Source organism: Rhincodon typus, chromosome 6 (genome assembly GCF_021869965.1).
Source record: "Rhincodon typus isolate 14 chromosome 6, sRhiTyp1.1, whole genome shotgun sequence".
NCBI classification, from domain to species: Eukaryota; Metazoa; Chordata; class Chondrichthyes; order Orectolobiformes; family Rhincodontidae; genus Rhincodon; species Rhincodon typus.
In genome coordinates this window covers 41,877,609-41,895,008 of record NC_063337.1, presented here as the reverse complement: position 1 = coordinate 41,895,008, position 17,400 = coordinate 41,877,609, and the positions used below count along the sequence as shown (strand labels likewise).

At 38.6% G+C, this 17,400-nt stretch overlaps 1 protein-coding gene across 4 annotated transcripts in view; it reads right to left on the bottom strand.

Moving 5' to 3' along the window:
- cwf19l2 (CWF19 like cell cycle control factor 2) overlaps window positions 1–17,400 on the bottom strand; it is a 142,303-nt gene that overhangs the window by 13,279 nt on the left and 111,624 nt on the right. For 3 of the 4 annotated variants that reach the window (XM_048597725.1, XM_048597726.1, XM_048597727.1), the window contains exons 13-14: window positions 8,127–8,339; window positions 1,165–1,281 (exon numbers count right to left, since the gene is read on the bottom strand). In XM_048597725.1, coding sequence (XP_048453682.1) covers window positions 1,165–1,281; window positions 8,127–8,339 — 330 coding nt within the window. Of the gene's footprint in view, window positions 1–1,150; window positions 1,282–8,126; window positions 8,340–17,400 lie in introns of all 4 variants that reach the window. The other variant, XM_048597728.1, reaches the window with a different exon arrangement.

Sequence of the window (17,400 nt, the reverse complement as noted above, 5' to 3'; positions counted from 1 at the left end):
TGTTCCTACTATCTCTGAAACATCCCAACCAGATCAGATCGCCAGCCTTAAAATTCAATAATGAAGCATCACATTATCTGTAGGCCCTTGCTGTACAGTATTTCAAATCATCTTTTTAAATATTACTGGAGACTGTAACGGACAATGAAAATTTATCATTTTTATAAAGTCCAGATACTATACTCATTAAACCAGCAGTGCTTGTGACCTTTGCTGTTCTGCAATTAATCCACTTAATTTTCTGGATTAAATTTTGTCATTCAGCAGGAAACACATTGGTTTAAAAAAAACGTTCCTGAAGACACTTCAGAATTTCTCCTAATGTTGACATGAAAATAACAGCAACTGAAAAAAAATCTGGGGCTACAATGATTTGCTTTGGCAGGTTCCACGAGTGATGGTCATCTTGTAAACCCCTGAAGACATATGACCTTCATCAAAGGCTGCCAAATATTGGACGCTGAGTATTGGCAGAGTATTCAGCCTCTGGGAATATCACAATCCATGCATTTGCAATGTCTGCAATAATTTCTTCTTAAGGATTAGAAGCTGAAATGCTGGCTAATTTTCCAGTCCCAAACTAGTTGAAGTCAGCTAACTAATCCCTAGAACCTTCTTGGCCCATATGGTTAAGCTACTTGCCACTTTAATCTGTTGTGCTGGTGGAGAAAATGTAGTGCAGCAGACAAGTTTTGATTCACAGTTTTAATTAGCCTACCAGCTAAACTGGAATATTCCTTTTAAAACTATAAAGGGAAATTTACAAATTAAATCCTGTCTCATCATCAATTTAGCTGCATGCTTTAATAGCTATCATTCATAACTTTCTCATCAAGCTTTCAAATTCAGTTTTATAAACCTGCTCAAAAATGTTAAATTAAGTGTTTACTAGAATATTCAAATTTATTTTTCATCTCAAGTTCATTTGAGCATAATACCTTTGCCGTTAACAAATCTAAAGCACCTTTTTGGTCATTCACCTCATGAGAATAAGATTTGCAAACTAAAACAGGCAAGCAATTTGTGCTTAAACAGTGCCCTAGCATGCCTTAGAATACTGAAATTTATTTTAAATTAAACTAAAAGCAATATTTCAATAATAAATCTTGGTTAAAAAAAGCACTTTAATTCAGATAAAACAATGATTTACAATTTTACGCAGACCTGCACTTCCTCCCAGATATCTTCATCCAGTATGGTACCTGCAGTGTGGTGCTGGAGAGGTACTATTTGGCAGTGACCTTCAGTCATTGACTGGTAATTGGGCAGACACAGGTATACCTATGGATGACAGAAATGTCTGAATTCTTATAATGACATCCACACAAATATTTCATGGCGAGTTCTATTTGCAAAATGAATATAAATGGATATGTCATCTTATTTTTTTAAAATCAAGGGGTATTTCAAAAGAAATTCTAAAAGCACTGCCAATGTATTTTGACATACAGCTTAGTGACCATGCATTCTTTCAGATTAGTAATGCAGATGATTTTCAAGTAAATTTGCAGCAAGTACAATGCAGTATACTGCACTGTGCATAAACATAATGGTTTGATTTTGCAATTAATGGAAACTAAATAGCACTCAATGTTCATTACATTTAGACATTCACATAGAATCTTTGTGGGCTTACAACTGGTAATTTGCAGTTATTAAACAATCAAAACAACAGAGTGCCTTTTACCAGGATAGGCGGGCTGCGTGAACAGGGAAAACGTTCAGTGTCTCAACTAACTAGATTAAAGAATCCTGACTGAGGTACACAAATCTAAAGCAAGTGGCAGCTTGAATGCTAAATTCACGAGAATGTATGAAAAGTGAAATAAAAAGGAAAGGAAAATGGACAGGGTAAGAGACAGAAAGATTGATAAAAGAAACAAAAAGAAAAGGTAATAAAAACATTATTTAAATACTTTTAACGTGAGTTTAATCTCTGATACGCTTTATCACACTGTTAAAATGCATTCACTCTTGAATGCACAAGTCCTCAGTTTTTCTTGGATGTGTTGGTGGGTACCTGATGGTCAATTACCACAAGTTCATGCCCTCCATCTGCTTGAGTACCAAATCTTTTGACAAGAAACTGTTAGAGTAAAGGTTTTGGCAGATCAAAACCTTTATCATCAGTCGCAACTTGCTGATTTCCACACAATTCTTCAAATGGAAATGCTGGACATCACTGCCCAAATTACACATTAATTATACTTTGTACGGAGAGTCTCACTAATATACTTATTGCAAAATCCGTACCATTCTCTGTCCTAGATACAGCAAAAATAAACATCCATTCTTTACAGATGTGCTTACAATTTCAATTCAACAAAGGCAGAGAGGAAATTTTCCATTTTGGCACAAAAGTAAGCAGAACAGACTAAAATTACCACCTAAACTTTTAATATACAATATTCATAAACAAAATCTCGAAATAGAGACTGCCAGAGTAGGAACCGACTATATGCTATTCATCTTCTGAGAACAGGCAAGTGCTCAAATCATGAAAGGGTAATTATTGAGCACAGAAATCTTTGTAAAACAATGGAAATTGTGCCAAAAAACCTGTAAATGCTGATGGATCATTTGTAAGAGACCATTATCTGCATCTGTGTATAATTTTTTTTAAGAAAGACCAAAGGAACTATGACCAATGATTTGTTATGGTAAATGGTCATACATAAAGGCCTGAAACACCAGTTGCAGCATCATGAGGCAGTGGGTGGGGGGGCGCGGGTATGGCACTTACGGTTCTCAAATCTACTTAGAAATGTTGTAGGAGGTTCCATCATCTAAATTCCAAACTCTTATCTCTAAGTGCATGACATAGCTATTCATTATTTTGCCAGATATTTCAGTGTGCAATTATATGATAGAATCGTGGAAAGGTTATAACACATAAGGTAGCTTTTCTACTAATAAATTCTTTCCTGGGTCTTTGAAGAAACCAAAGATTAATGAAGATTCTTTATTGTTTGTCATACATCATGGAAACAGACCCTTCGGCCCAACTCATCCATGCCAACCAGGTTTCCTAAACTGAACTAGTCCCATTTGCCTGTGTTTGGCCCATATCCCTCCAAATGTTTCCTAGATCCACATATCTATCTAAATGTCTTTTAAATGTTGTAATTGCATCCACCTCTACCTCTTCCTCTTCCTCCAGTAGGCTGTTCCATATACACACTGCCCTCTGTCTGAAAAAGGTGCCCTCAGATCTCTTAAATCTTTCTCCTCTCACCTTAAACCTATGCCCGCTAGTTTTGGACACCCCTACCCTGGGGAAAAGACTTTGGCTAGTCGCCTTATCTATGCCCCTCATGATTTTACAAACCTCCATAAGGTCACCCCTCAGCCTCCTGCATTCCACGGAAAAAAAGGCCCAGCTGATCCAGCCTCTCCTTATATAGGGTCCTACAATCAACTGTGCAAGTCCTGCGCTGGTTTGTTTTACTAAAATTCAACATCTCACAGTTATCTGAATTAAATTCCATTGCCATTCCTCGGCCCACCTGCCTAGTTGACCAAGATCCCGTTATACTCTCAGGTAACCTTTCTCACTATCTACTATGCCACCAATTTTGATGTCATCAGCAAACTTATTAACCATGCTTCCATATATTTTCATCCAAATCATTTAAATAAATGACCAACAACAGTAGACCCAGCACTGATCCTTGTGGTACACCAATGGTCACAGGCCTCTGAAAAACAACTCTCTACCACCACCCTCTGTCTCCTACTGTCAAGCTGATTTTGCATCCAAATGACTAGGTCTCTCTGGATCCCATGTGATCTAACCTTACTAACCAGTCTACTATTTGGTACCTTGTCGAAGGCCTTGCTAGAGTCCATGTAGACAACATCTAATGCACTGCCCTCATCTATTTTCTTGGTCACCGCTTCAAAAAAATCAATCAAATAATTTATGAGACATGATTTTCTATGCAAAAAGCCATGCTAACTATCCCTAATCAGTCCTTGCCTTTTCACATGCACATAAAATCTGTGTCTCAGAATCTCCTCCAACAACTTACCCGCCACTGCCATTAGGCTCACTGGTCTGTAGTTCCTTGGCTTTTCCTTGCAACCTTTCTTAAATAAATAACGGCATAACATTAGCCACGCTCCACATGTTCGGCGCCTCACCCATGTCTGTTGTTGCTAAATATCCCTGATAGGGGCACAATTTCTTCCCTAGCTTTCCATAATGCCCTGTCATAAACTTGATTAGGTCTTGGAGATTTATCTACTTTTATGCATTGTAAGACCTCCAGCGCTTCCTATTCCAGACTCTTTTCGAGACATCGCCTTTACTTCCCCAAGTTCCCTAGCTTCCATGTGTTTCTTCATGGTAATTACTGATGAGAAATATTCATTAAGGATCTCGTCCATCTCCTGTGGCTCTATAGATTGACAACCTTGTCGATCTTTTCTATTCTCTCCCTAGTTACTTTCTTGCCCTTAATATACTTGCAGAATCTCTTTGGTTTCTCCTTTACCTTATCTGCCAAAGCTAACTCGTGTCCCCTTTTGCAACATAAGAACCAGAAGCAGGAGTAGGCCATCTGGCCCTTTGAGCCTGCTCCACCATTCAACAAGATTATGGCTGATCTTTTCGTGGCCTCAGCTCCACTTATCCACCCTTTCACCATAACCCTGAATTCCTTGACTATGCAAAAAAATTATCTATCTTAGCTTTAAAAACAATGAGGAAGCCTCAACTACTTCACTCGGCAGGGAATTCCACAGATTCACAACCCTTTGGGTGAAGAAGTTCCTTCTCAATTCAGTCCTAAGTCTACTTTCCCTAATTTTGAGACTATGCCCTCTTGTTATAGTTTCACCTGCCAATGGAAATATCCTCCCTGCTTCTATCTTATCTGGTCCCTTCATAATTTTACACATTTAAGTTTCCCCCTCGTTCTTCTAAAATCCAATGAACACAATCCCAGTCGACTCAGTCTCTCTTCATAAGCCAACCATCTCATCTCTGGAATCAACCTAGTGAATCTCCTCTGCAATCCCTCCAGTGCTAGTACATCTTTTCCCACTGGTCTTTCCCACTTTGTGTGCCTTATCTTTCAATCTGATGGCCTCCCTTATTTCCTTAGACATCCTTGGCAGATAACCCCTTTTTCTACAGTCCTTCCTTTTCACTGGTATCTACTTTTGCTGAGCACTTTGAAAGTCCTCCACTGTTCCTCAACTGTCCCACCATAAAGTCTTTGCTGCCAGTCTACTTTAGCAACTCCTCCCTCATCCTATTGTTGTCTCCTTTGTTTAAGCACAGGACACTGGTATTGGATTTTATCTTCTCACTTTCCATCTGTATTTTAAATTCAACCATACTGTGATCACTCCTTCCAAGAGGATCCCTAACTATGAGATCATGAATTATCCCTGTCTCATTACACAGGACCAAATCTAGGACAGCTTGCTCCCTCATTGGTTCCATTGTATACTGTTCAAGAAAACTATCACGGATATGCTCAATGAACTCCTCCTCAAGGCTGCCTTGACCAACCTGGTTTGACCAATCGACATATAGATGAAAATCCCCCATGATCATTGCTGTACCATTTTTACAGGCATTAGTTGTTTCTTTGTTTATTGCCCGCCCCAATGTGATGTTATTATTTGGTGGCCTATATACTATGCCTAACAGTGACTTTTTCTTCTTAGAATTTCTAATTTCCACCCAAAGTGATTCAACCTTCTTCTCCATAGAACCTATATAATCTCTCCCTACCGCCCCAATGTCATCCTTAAATATCAGAGATAAACCAACCCCTACCATTTTCCTGTCTGCCCTTCTGAATGGTCTGATACCCCTGGATATTTAATTCTTAGTCATGACCATCGTGCAACCATGTCTCCGTAATGGCTACTAAATCATACTCATTCGTGATGATTTGAGCCGTTAACTCATCAACCTGTGGCCTGAATGCTCGTAGCATTCGAAAAGTGCCTTTATGCTGCCTTCTTTTTGAATTCTAACATCTCCATTAATAATATCTCCTGAGTTTCCCTTCCTTTTAACTTCTTTCATAATCTTCGATGTAGATTTCATAATCTTCCTGCACACGTTAACCTGCTGCTTACTTTTCAATTTACCATTATACTTTCTGTCACTTTCCTCTTCCCTTCCCGCCAATTCACTAGTTTAAAGTCCTAGTGACCAGCCTATTTATCTTTTTTGCTAGAACACAGGTTCCAGATTTGTACAGGTGGAGACTGTCCCAACAGTAAAGATTCCTCCTGTTCCAAAACTGATGCCAATGCCCCATGAAATGGAACCTCTCTTTCCCTCACCACTCCTTTAGCTACGTGTTTACTTCCCTAATTTTCTCATCCCTAAGCCAATTTGCACATGGCTCGGGGTAGGTAGCAATCCGGAGATTATAACCCTTGAGCACCTGTTCCTTAATTTCACTCTTAGTGCTTGATAATCCCCAAACATGTCCTCCTTTCTAGCCTTGCCTGTGTTGTTTGTCCCAACATGGACCACAACAACTGGATCCTCACCCTCCCACTCCAATGTCCTTCCAAGCCAGTCAGAGATGTCCCTCAGCCTGGCACTGGGCGAGCAACATACCATACGGGACTCTCAATCCTGCTTACAAAGTATGCTATCAATCCCCCTACAACTACAACTTGTCTTTTTGCTCCCCCCTCTTGAATAGCTTCCTGTACCACAGTGCAGTGGTCAGTTGGCTCATCCTCCCTACAGCTCTTTTCCTCATCCTCATAGGGAGCAAGTACTTTGTTCCTGTTGGTCAAGGTCAAGAGCTGAGGCTCCTCCATTCTTGAATTCAGGATCCCCTTACTCACCTCACTTACAATCACATCCTGCTGCTCCTGATCACTGACTGAATTTGAAGTACTTAATCTACCAGGTGTGACTGCTTCCTGAAACAAAGCGTCCAGGTACTTCTCCGCGTCCTGGACTTGCCGCAGTGTTTGAGGCTCAGATTCCAGCTCGTTGAACTTTGGTTCAGAGTTGTCGAGCAACCAACACTTGCTGCAGATGTGGTCACTGCCGTATTCAATAGGAACTGCCAGCTCCCACATTATACAACTACAACACATCACCTGCCCAGCCACCTTTACTTAGTTAATTACTTTATTAATTCATATAAATTTATTTATGAGTTAATTAATTTATAAATACTTCTTTGTTGTGTTCTTTTTCAAATTTAGTGCAGGTATCCTAACAGCCAATCAGGTCACAACTTCTCTGTGAAGTCACCCCAGTTTTTTTTTGCAGCTACAATGTGAACCCAGCTTAGTTAGTTCTATACCCACTCTGCGCTGCTGCTCCACCCTCTGACTGGTCCCTGAAGACAAGGCCACAAACCCCGAGCTCAGTTACTTTTATACTCTCTACTCTGTCCTCCCTGCTGACTTCTAGCCCTTCTGATTTCCCTCTTAAGTGTACACCTACATCCCCTATACTCTTGAAAGGATTCACTTCATCCCAGCTGCCTACACTTGATCTATGTCTCCTTTTTCTTGATCAGGCCTCAATATCTTGAGTCATTGGTATTCCCTACTCCTGCCAACCTTGCCCTTCACACTAACAAGAATATGCTGGCCCTGAACTCTTGTTATCTCGCTTTTGAAAGCCTCCTATTTGACAGATGTCCCTTTCCCTGTTAACAGCCTTCTCCAGTCAACATTTGAAAGTTCCTGTCTAACACCATTAAAATTGGCCAAATCCCAATTTAGAACTTTAACTTGTGGACCAGGCCTATCCTTTTATATAACTATTTTAAAACTAATTGAATTACGGTCACTGGTCCCAAAATATTTTCCTACTAATACCTCAGTCATTTGCCCTGCCTTATTTCTCAAGAGGAGTCAAACAACTGCTTTTGTCTGTCACCAATAAATGATCAAACTGTTCAAAGAAAACAAATTATGATGTTCCTCTGAATTTTCTTTTGAGTTGCTTGCAGTAACGTTATAATGGGATAATTCTTTCACATTGGTAACAAGTGCACCCTTTAGAATTTAGCCACTATGACAGGCCCTTTTTTTTTTTTTTTTAAGTAAAATAACAGTTTTACTTAATACTTTTGTGGTGACAACTAGTTTATTATAATAACTTCAAGACTTATTTATCTTACCTTTACACCAATAGCAATGATGAGATGCTTTGGAAGTTCTGGGTTGTCAAAGCAAAACGGGCATTTCTCCATGCGGTTAGCTAATCTCTTGTGCTCAAGGATAGCTTTATTTCGTTGCCTTTCATCATTTTGGCCTGATTGGTCTCTTCTGGCTGCTTTTGACACAAACATGTCATCCAACGTATAGTTGTCCCTATCCATCTTCTCCAGAAACTATAGAAAAGATTAAATGGGCAGTTTAAAAATATTTGAAATAATTGCTTAAATAAAAGTGAATGATGGTCAAATCAACTTTCGTCTTTGACTTTTATGCACACAACAAAACAATGGCAAGAGGTGCAAGCATATCTTGCTTTATAAAACTACAGAAGAGGTGTTTTGACTTTTCAGGAACTGTAGTTTTATCAGTCTCACTGTCATTGTACAAAGGTTGCTCCACAAAGAGCAGGGGTCAAGGTATTTTAACATCCAGGCCTTACTTAAACTATGTCAAGCTATATTATCCTCCCTTATATACAATGTGATGAATATGTTCTACTGCATTCTCCCCTCCAGATAATATTAACTTTTAAATTTTAACTTTTTTAAAAAATGAAATTAACATTTAGTTGAAGTGCTGGCAACATCACCCTTCAGCCAGTGCTCCAATTATTGAGGACGATATACTGTGAAATTCATGATCTTAAAAACTTGCAATTCAGCAACCCTAGCATTCATTCACTGGAAAAATCAATTTTAGTATTGTAAGAATGTAAATGTGTTACAGAGTTGAATCACTGAATAGATTAGGTATAAGTGCATCATGACGGCTGTGAATTTGTTTGTAAGGAACTGTGCCTCTTGTAACAGCTGAACTTTATATTTAGTTAAAAAAAAAGAAAGAACTGCAGATGCTGAACCCTGAGTTCTGAAGAAGGGCCCCTGAACCTGAAACATTAACGCTGATTCCTCTCCACAGATAATGTCAGATCTTCTGAGTTTTTCCAACATACTTAGTTTATGGAAGCCCACATGTTGCATTGATCTCTTGTAGGGACTGGTAACTTTTTAAACATATGAAGAAGAAACAACAGTAGGCTACTTGGCCCTTCGAGCCTGCTCCTCCATACAATAAGATCATGGCTGATCTGATTTTAACTTCAATATAGAGGAATGTCAAAGTAGGGAAGTAGTGCGGCAGCTGTATCGGGCTTTGGTGAGACCACACCAAGAATACTGTGCACAGTTTTGGATACTTTATTTGAAAAAAAAATATTGCATTAGAAGCAGTTCAGAGAAGATTCACTAAACTCAGCTCTAGGATGAAGGGCTTATCTTATGAAATAACATTAAATAGTTTGGGCCTATAATTTTAGGACATAGAACAGTACAGCTCAAGAACCGATCCTTTTGTCTGTGCCAATCATGATGCCATTCTAAACTAATCCCACTTACCTGCACATGGTCCATACCCCTCTATTCCCTGCCTGTTCATGTGTCTGTCTAAATGTCTCTGAAAAGTTCCGAGCATATCTGCTTTGACCACCTCCACTGACAGCACATTCCAGGGACCTACCACCCTCTGTGTAAAAAACGTGCCCAGCACATTTCTTTTAAAATTTCCCCTTTTACTTTAAGCCCATTCCCCCTAATATTTGACATTTCCACCTTTGGACAATAAGACTCTGACTTAGAAACAGAATGATTTTATTGAAATGAAAGATCCTGGGGGGTCTTAATTGGGTGGATAGCTGGAGAAAGTTTCCTGCGGGGGTGACTAGAGCAACAGGACACAGTGCAAAAAAAAGGGGTCTTCCTCTTAAGAAAGAAGCAAAGAGGGGTGGCATGGTGGCTCAGTGGTTAGCACTGCTGCCTCACAGCGCAAGGGACCCAGGTTCGATTCCACCCTCGGGCGATTGCCTGTGTGGAGTTTGCACATTCTCCCCGTGTCTATGTGGGTTTCCTCCGGGTGCTCCGGTTTGCTCCCACATCCAAAGATGTGCAGGCTAGCTGGATTAGCCATGCTAAATTGCCCATAGTGTTCAGGGATGCCTAGATTAGGTGGGAATTGCGGTGGGGTGGGTCTTGGTGGGATGCTGTGAGGGTAGGTGTTGACTTGTTGGGCTTGATCTATGATTCTATGAACTTTTCTTCTTTTGAGGGTGGTTAGTCTGTGATATTCTCTTTCCTTGGAAGTAGTGGAAACCGGGTCAATGAATTTATTAAAGGTTGTGTCAGATAGATTTTTTATATACAAGGGAGATAAGATTACAGGGAGGGTCAGGCAGGAAAGTGGCATTAAGACCACAACCAGATCAGCCATGATCTTATCCAATGGTGGAGCTGCGTTGAAGGGTTAAATAGTTTACTTTTGCTATCGTGCTCTATGTTCCTTTGACATTCAGTTCTACTTAATAGATCCATCTAGGATAACCCTACGGTTCCTTTGTTGCAGATTCCACTTAGGATTGCAAACAGTTCTGTGGGTTTGGCTTGTCAGCTCTACCACAGATGGCTCGTGAACATGTTGATTAAACTATGTCAAATCCCATTTGTGTCTGACATCACTTCCCAAATTTTCTTTTAACCAATGTGAATCTATAATCTCCTGCCTTAATTTAAAGTAGCTTTCCAGTGCGCTTCTGTTTCTGGGGCATTTATCTCCCTTTATAAAAGAGATTAACTTGCAAGACACCATTATTCAAAGCCAAGAAGCCAAATTTCTCAAGTCTTTTTAAATTAGAGGCATTGAAGTCTCAGGATCAGCTTTGTAGCTCCCCTTTGCACTACTTAAAAGACTTGAATTACTCTGCTCCGAATTAGATACAGAATTCAGGTTAAGTTTTATTCCCGTAAGAAATTAAACTGATTAATCATCAGACAAGTAAAATTCAGAATATAATTAATCTAAATTATATTCAATAATTATTAAAATGCACATTAATTTAACTTAGTAAAATGCTTACTTTTTTTAAAAGGGAAAATCAGCACCATTTAATACAATCAAATCTGATTAAGTACATAAATAATAATATGCATGTCATTGTTCTTCGAAACTGTATGCCAAGAAGTGGAACCAACTCCACATTCCATCATCAGCAGTGTTATGAAAACTAAAGATGCATAAAAAGTGGGTTAAAAAATGATGTGAAAAAGAACATTGAGAAGTCGTTCAATAAATACAAATGAATCTGCTCTCAAATGATTCACTTCCAAAACATTATACATGAGTGCACTGTTAGAACCCTTGCTGATTTTTCAATTTTTAAAAGAATCTTTTTGGTTTGGAGCTACGAACTGTGAGCTGAGAGCACAAGGTGTCCTTTAGACTGTGAGCAGTGGCTTGTTTTCTTAAAAAAAACAATGAACTGTTTTGTTTATCTATGAGGCCATGCCTGGATGTTAATTGCAAGTTGATTCTTGTTCAAAGAATGCTCTATAGATATTTTGTTCCAGAAAGGCTTAATGCTCAAACAGATGTTAAAATCTGAATGTTTACTGGACCTTCTCGAGAGATGGTCAATCTGGCAAGAAGAGGCAAGAGTTTGAATTGGTTTTTAGACTGTGTTTAAGTCAGGAGGATTATGCCTGCGAAAGCTACAGGACAGAAATTGATTGCTCCCTGGTTGCCCTCTGAATTTTCATTAAGTTGAAAGTGAGAGAATAGAATCTTAGTTATAAGAATTAAATGAATATTCCCCAAAGACTATGGAAGCTATCTGCATGCACTGCTGTCTTCAGAAACCCAGCAAGAAACATATGCCTGTGAGATTACCGATCGTGGAGTCAGCTGAAATGAACTGACCAATTACATCTCATTTACTGACAATACAGTGTGGAGCTGGAAGAATGCAACAGGCCTAGAAGCATCAGAGGAGCAGGAAAGTTGATGTTTCGGGTCAGGACCCTTCTTCGACTTTCCTGCTCCTCTGATGCTGCCTGACCTGCTGTGTTCCTCCAGTTCCACACTGTATTGTCTCTGACTCCAGCATCTGTAGTTCTTGCTATCTCTACATCTCATTTATTCACTTTTTCTTTTGATTTATTCCTTAACTGTGCCTGTCTGTCTTTGAGAAAGTAGGGGACTAGAATCAAAGAAGATTGGGTTTACACAACAGACAGTAACTAGATTATCTTGTTACTTAAATGTGGTCTGCTAAAGTGATATATTAATATACCATTACATCTTTTATTTAAGCAATAAACCTGGTACCTGGTATCAATTATTGGTGCTGGTTACTCAAAAAATCTGGTTAGGAACCACTGTGGTCAGCTTTGAGGGCCTTTGAATGTTTCAATTTGAATGTGTTGCGAATACAAGGATGGTTGATTTGGCTGTCTGCCTTCATGTTGTAACAGTACTTGGCAACTGCTTATAATGAACAAATGAGGTGTCTAAACAAATGCATCATAATTAGTTTGTAATATATTCTTGCCTTAGTTTCCTCATACTGAGTTTTTGTAAAGTAAGTTTTCATTGTGAAACATTTCAGAGCATCACGGAATTGTTACAGCAGAAAAGAGACCATTCTACCGTTGTGTCTGCACTGTTCTTCCAAATAAGTTGCTCTCTTAGTGAACTTTTTAAAAATGTATTTTTAAAGGCTGGATTATTTAAACATGTATATGCTTTACCTCATCTGTGTTAACAATAAGATATAACACTATGTCTTAGAATTAGCATGTTGGTAGAATGAAGAAAAGAAAAAGATAAAGACAAGGTTACAGATTGCTGTCCAGCAACCACTGCTAGAAAGTTGGTATGACCATCAAAAAGAGAGTAGGAGGAATATAATTGGACTACTTTGTCATGGTCTCCAAGATTCAGTAATTCATTAATACCCACTACCTACAGGTATTTATAAAATTTTATCACCTGGGGTGCAGTCTGGCAGTTTGCCATCACATATGGATTCCTAAAGCTACAAGATTTTAATTATTCAGGAAGTGGAAATAAAAGAGAGGCATGAATTCTTTTTCCCCCCCAATTCTGGATCTCCCACCTGATCCAAAGAATAGCAAATTGTTGATTGTTCTGTGTCAATGCATTTTGTAATGAATATTTGAGTCTTGTGTGTAAATGCCTGGCACCCTGAATGGAAGAAAAGTAAATCTGAAATACCAACATGTGCAGAGTGTGGGTGGAACAAATTATTTTATATCATCTAGTGGAGGTGCTTGAAATTATTAGTTTCCATCATGAGATTAATGCCGTAGAAACGTAAAACATTAAGGCACTACATCACATCAGTCTCATCTGTGAAATGAAGTTAATAAACTATTTTGTATGATTTAATTAAGCTTACTTATAACTAACCTATCAGAGAATCTCCAAGACAAACATTCTGGCATTTTACCTAGGATTTTTTTTTAAACTCAAGGACATGACTACAGATGAGCAAAATTACAATTAAGACAGAATCACTATTTGAAGTTAATCATTTCACATGATTGACTCATTAACACACCCTTGAGTGGAGATACAATTATTACTTTGTTGTATTTTTGCAAGGTGAGTATTTGCTTAATTTGAAACCAATGTATAATTTTATGTATAATTTTATTTACAGCACACAAAAAAAACCGAAAGAAAAATTGCTTTGGCACTGATGGAAGTAATTGTTATTTTGCCACTTTTGTCCTGAAATTGCCTCTTTCGTCCTGAAATTACCAAACCTGGGAAAATTCTTGAATAAAAAAGCTCATTTCACTATTGTGTATCCAGAAATTACATAGGCTGACTAATCTGCTTTACAGCAGTAGACTATTAGAAAGGATCATGCATTGGTACAGTCAAGTTTCAATGCCCTTCCAACGTCATTTAATATTTGAAGAATGATTTTCTACAACTATGTTCATAAGTCAGTGAATCATGCAATCACAAATGTTGTTAAGCAATAAGATAACGCTAGTGCACTTAAAATATAGCCGTTAAAAAAACAGAAGAAAAAAATGAAATAAAAGATTTAGAAACCACTATGGAGGCGTTACGCAAAGAAAATTCTCAGAAAGTTTGGTAATGATCAGGACCCCAACCAATAAGTCAATAACGTGTAGACAGACACTATTAAGATAAAAATTAAAAAGGCAGCACTTTTGCAAATTCATTCCACAATATTACTGTATTAAAGGATAAATCTTAGGCATAAGTAATCAATAATGTTTGTATTTTAGCACTCTAAAGACTTCTTTATACAGTAAATATAACAGCAGAATAGTTAAATTTTAAAATTAAGCAATGATCAGAGTCTGTTTCTTTAGGAATTTGGGTTTGGAATATAAAAGCTTGAAAATTTTGCTTTTATTACAGAAATGGAGTGCCATGCAGTTTTAATCTAATTACTTATAGAGATATTTTCCTTACGGGGGGAAACAAAGGTTCACTAGATTGATTTCTCAGATGAGAGTGTAACCCTGTGAGAGCAGCTGAGTAGCAGTCAGTAAGGGGTATGGTCAGTGAGAGGGAGATTTGTCTGTATGAGACAGAGGCTAAGAGAGTATAACAAAAAAAAGTTGCTGGAAAAACTCAGCAGGTCAGGCAACATCTGTGAAGAAAACAACAGAGTTAACGTTTCGGGTCCAGTGACCCTCCCTCAGAACCCTCCTCAGTTCTGAGGAAGGGGCACCGGACCTGAAACTTAACTCTGTTCTTTTCTTCACAGATGCTGCCAGACGTGCCGAGTTTTTCCAGCAACTTTGTTTTTGTTCCCGATTCACAGCATCTACAGTTCTTTCAGGTTTTTATTTGCTAAGAGAGTATATCTGGGAATTTGGTTCAAAGTGAGAATTTGGTGCAGAGGGGAGAAGAAGTGCTTTAAGTAAAGTTCACTGAAAGAAACAAAATCTCCAGGGCAAGAGGTGAATGGGACAGGTTAAAAAGCCTGGCTCGAGAGGTCACTTTAAGTGAAACCAGAGGCACATTGATGTCTCAAAGCACAGCATAACTGAAGTACATGGAAGGCAGCTGATTGATGAATATTTCTAGTCTTTAAAGTAAAAGCAGGGTATTCAGTTCATGGTTAAGTCGTTAGTTGCTTCTTCTCTTTTCTTAATAATAGGTTACAATGAAATGTAAAGAGTGAGGGATTGCACAATTGTAAAGAGTAGTGATACTACAGTAATTAATTAACAAATAAAATAAATTATGATAGGGCTGGCAGGACAGGTGATATGCTGCTACTATAGCATGTGGAAGCTCACAATGGGAAAACATACCTATAGTAAATGTCTACAGCTTCAGGAACTTTGAAGCTGAGTTGAGGTGATGGAGGCTGAAATACAAAAGTTGTGTCTCATCACAGATGGGAAGTTACCTGGACACCTTGATCCAGGGTGCAGTCACACCCCTCAAATTAGGCAATTTAAATTTGGTTTGTGATCAGAGGCAGTAGGGTGCGGCTGCAAACAGGGCAGGTATGGGGACAAGAGTGGCATTTTAGGAATCTTGGCCCTTTAAATTGTTCAACAGTTACAAAATTTTTGCAAGCTGTATGGACAAGAGTGGGAAGTACGGGGATGATGAGCAAACTGACCACGGTTCTCTGGTACAGGGAGCCATTTATTAAGAGGTAGGAATTTGGAACATAGTAGTGGTTGGGCACAGTATAATTAGGGGTTTAGACACTGTGCTCCGTAACTATGTGAATGAGCTCTGAAGACAGTCTTGTATGCCTGGTGGCAGGGTTAAAGATATCTTCTCAGGGTTGAACAGCAACATGAAGTAGGAGGGGAGGGATCCAGCTGTAATTGTCCACAGTGGTATCAGACTAGAAAGGAGATTCCAATGAAAAAAAAACGAACAGTTAGGAGCTAAATTAAACAGCAGAACTTCCAAGTTAATAATCTCAGGATTACTACATGATCCATGTGCAAACTGGTTTAGGGTAAGTAAAGTTAAGGAGTTAAATGCATGGCTCAAAGACGGCCATGGAAGGAATAGGTTTCAGTTCCTGTGACACTGGGTCTGGTACTGGGGTAGAAGGGAGCTGTTCCAGGGTGCCAGGATTCACTTGAAGCATGCTAGGACCAGTGTCAGAACAAGAACTAGGTTTGTCGAGGATATTTTGAACTAAATAGAAAAAAGGAGGGTTCTGAAGAGGAGATACACAGGCTTATAAAGCAAAAGGATATAGCAGCATTGCAGGTCAACAGTTTAGATACTGAAACTCGGGAGTGGAACGGGTCGGTATAGAATGTAGAGACATCAACAAACAACAGCAAATAGGGTCAAAGTGGGAAAAAATGGCAAAAAGGTAAAATTAATAGCTCTTAAATGCATGTACCATTTGGAATAAAATCAATGAAACAACAGCACAATTAGAGGTTAATGGATATGACCATTATGGAGGCATAATTTCAAGGAGATCAAATGCTGAGCACTCAATATTCAGGGATTTGAGATATTTCAAAAGAATAGGTAGGAAGTAAAGCATGGTGTGGTAGCTTTGCTAGTATGCGATAGAATAAGTATGATAGCAAGAAATGATCTTGGATCAGAAAACGTAGAATCCATATGGGTGGAGGTAAGAAATAGCAGAGAAGAAAAAGACATTGGTAGAAGTTGCCTATTGTTTCCTAACAGTAGCTATACTGTATTACAGAGAATAACTCAGGAGATAATGGGGCATGTAATAGAAGAAGTAGGTTAATCATGGGTGTCTTGAATATGGAAAATCAAATTGAGAGAGATAGACGAGAGGAAGAATTAATTGAGTGTACGTGAGACAGTTTCCCAGAACAATATGTCATGAATGCAACCAGAGAGCAGGCTATTTTGGATTTGGTAATACATAATGTGACAGATTTAATAAATAATCTCAGAGTAAGAAATCCTGTAAAAAACAGTGGTAGAATTTAGCATTCTTTCTGAAATTGAAAAATTTGGGTCAGAAGCAACTTTGCTAAACATGAAAAGGATAATTACAAATGAATCAGGGCAGAGTTGGCTAGAGGGGACTGGGAAAAGGGTTTAATAAAAAATGGCATTTGATAAACAATGGCAAATGTTTAAGAAAATAGTTCATGACTAAGGACCGATAAGTCCCCGAGGACTGATGAGTTGCATCCTAGAATATGAAAGGAAATAGCTGCAGAGATGGGAGATGCACTGGTAGTAATCTTCCAAGAATCCTTAGATTTTGGAAAAGTCCTAGGACATTGGAAAGCTGCCAATATAACATCCCTATTTGAAAAGGGAGGGTGACAAAAAAAAAAATGTGACTGTAGGCCAGTTAGCTTAATATCACTGATTGGGAAAATGATGGAGTCCATTATAAAAGATGTAAGCACAGAACTT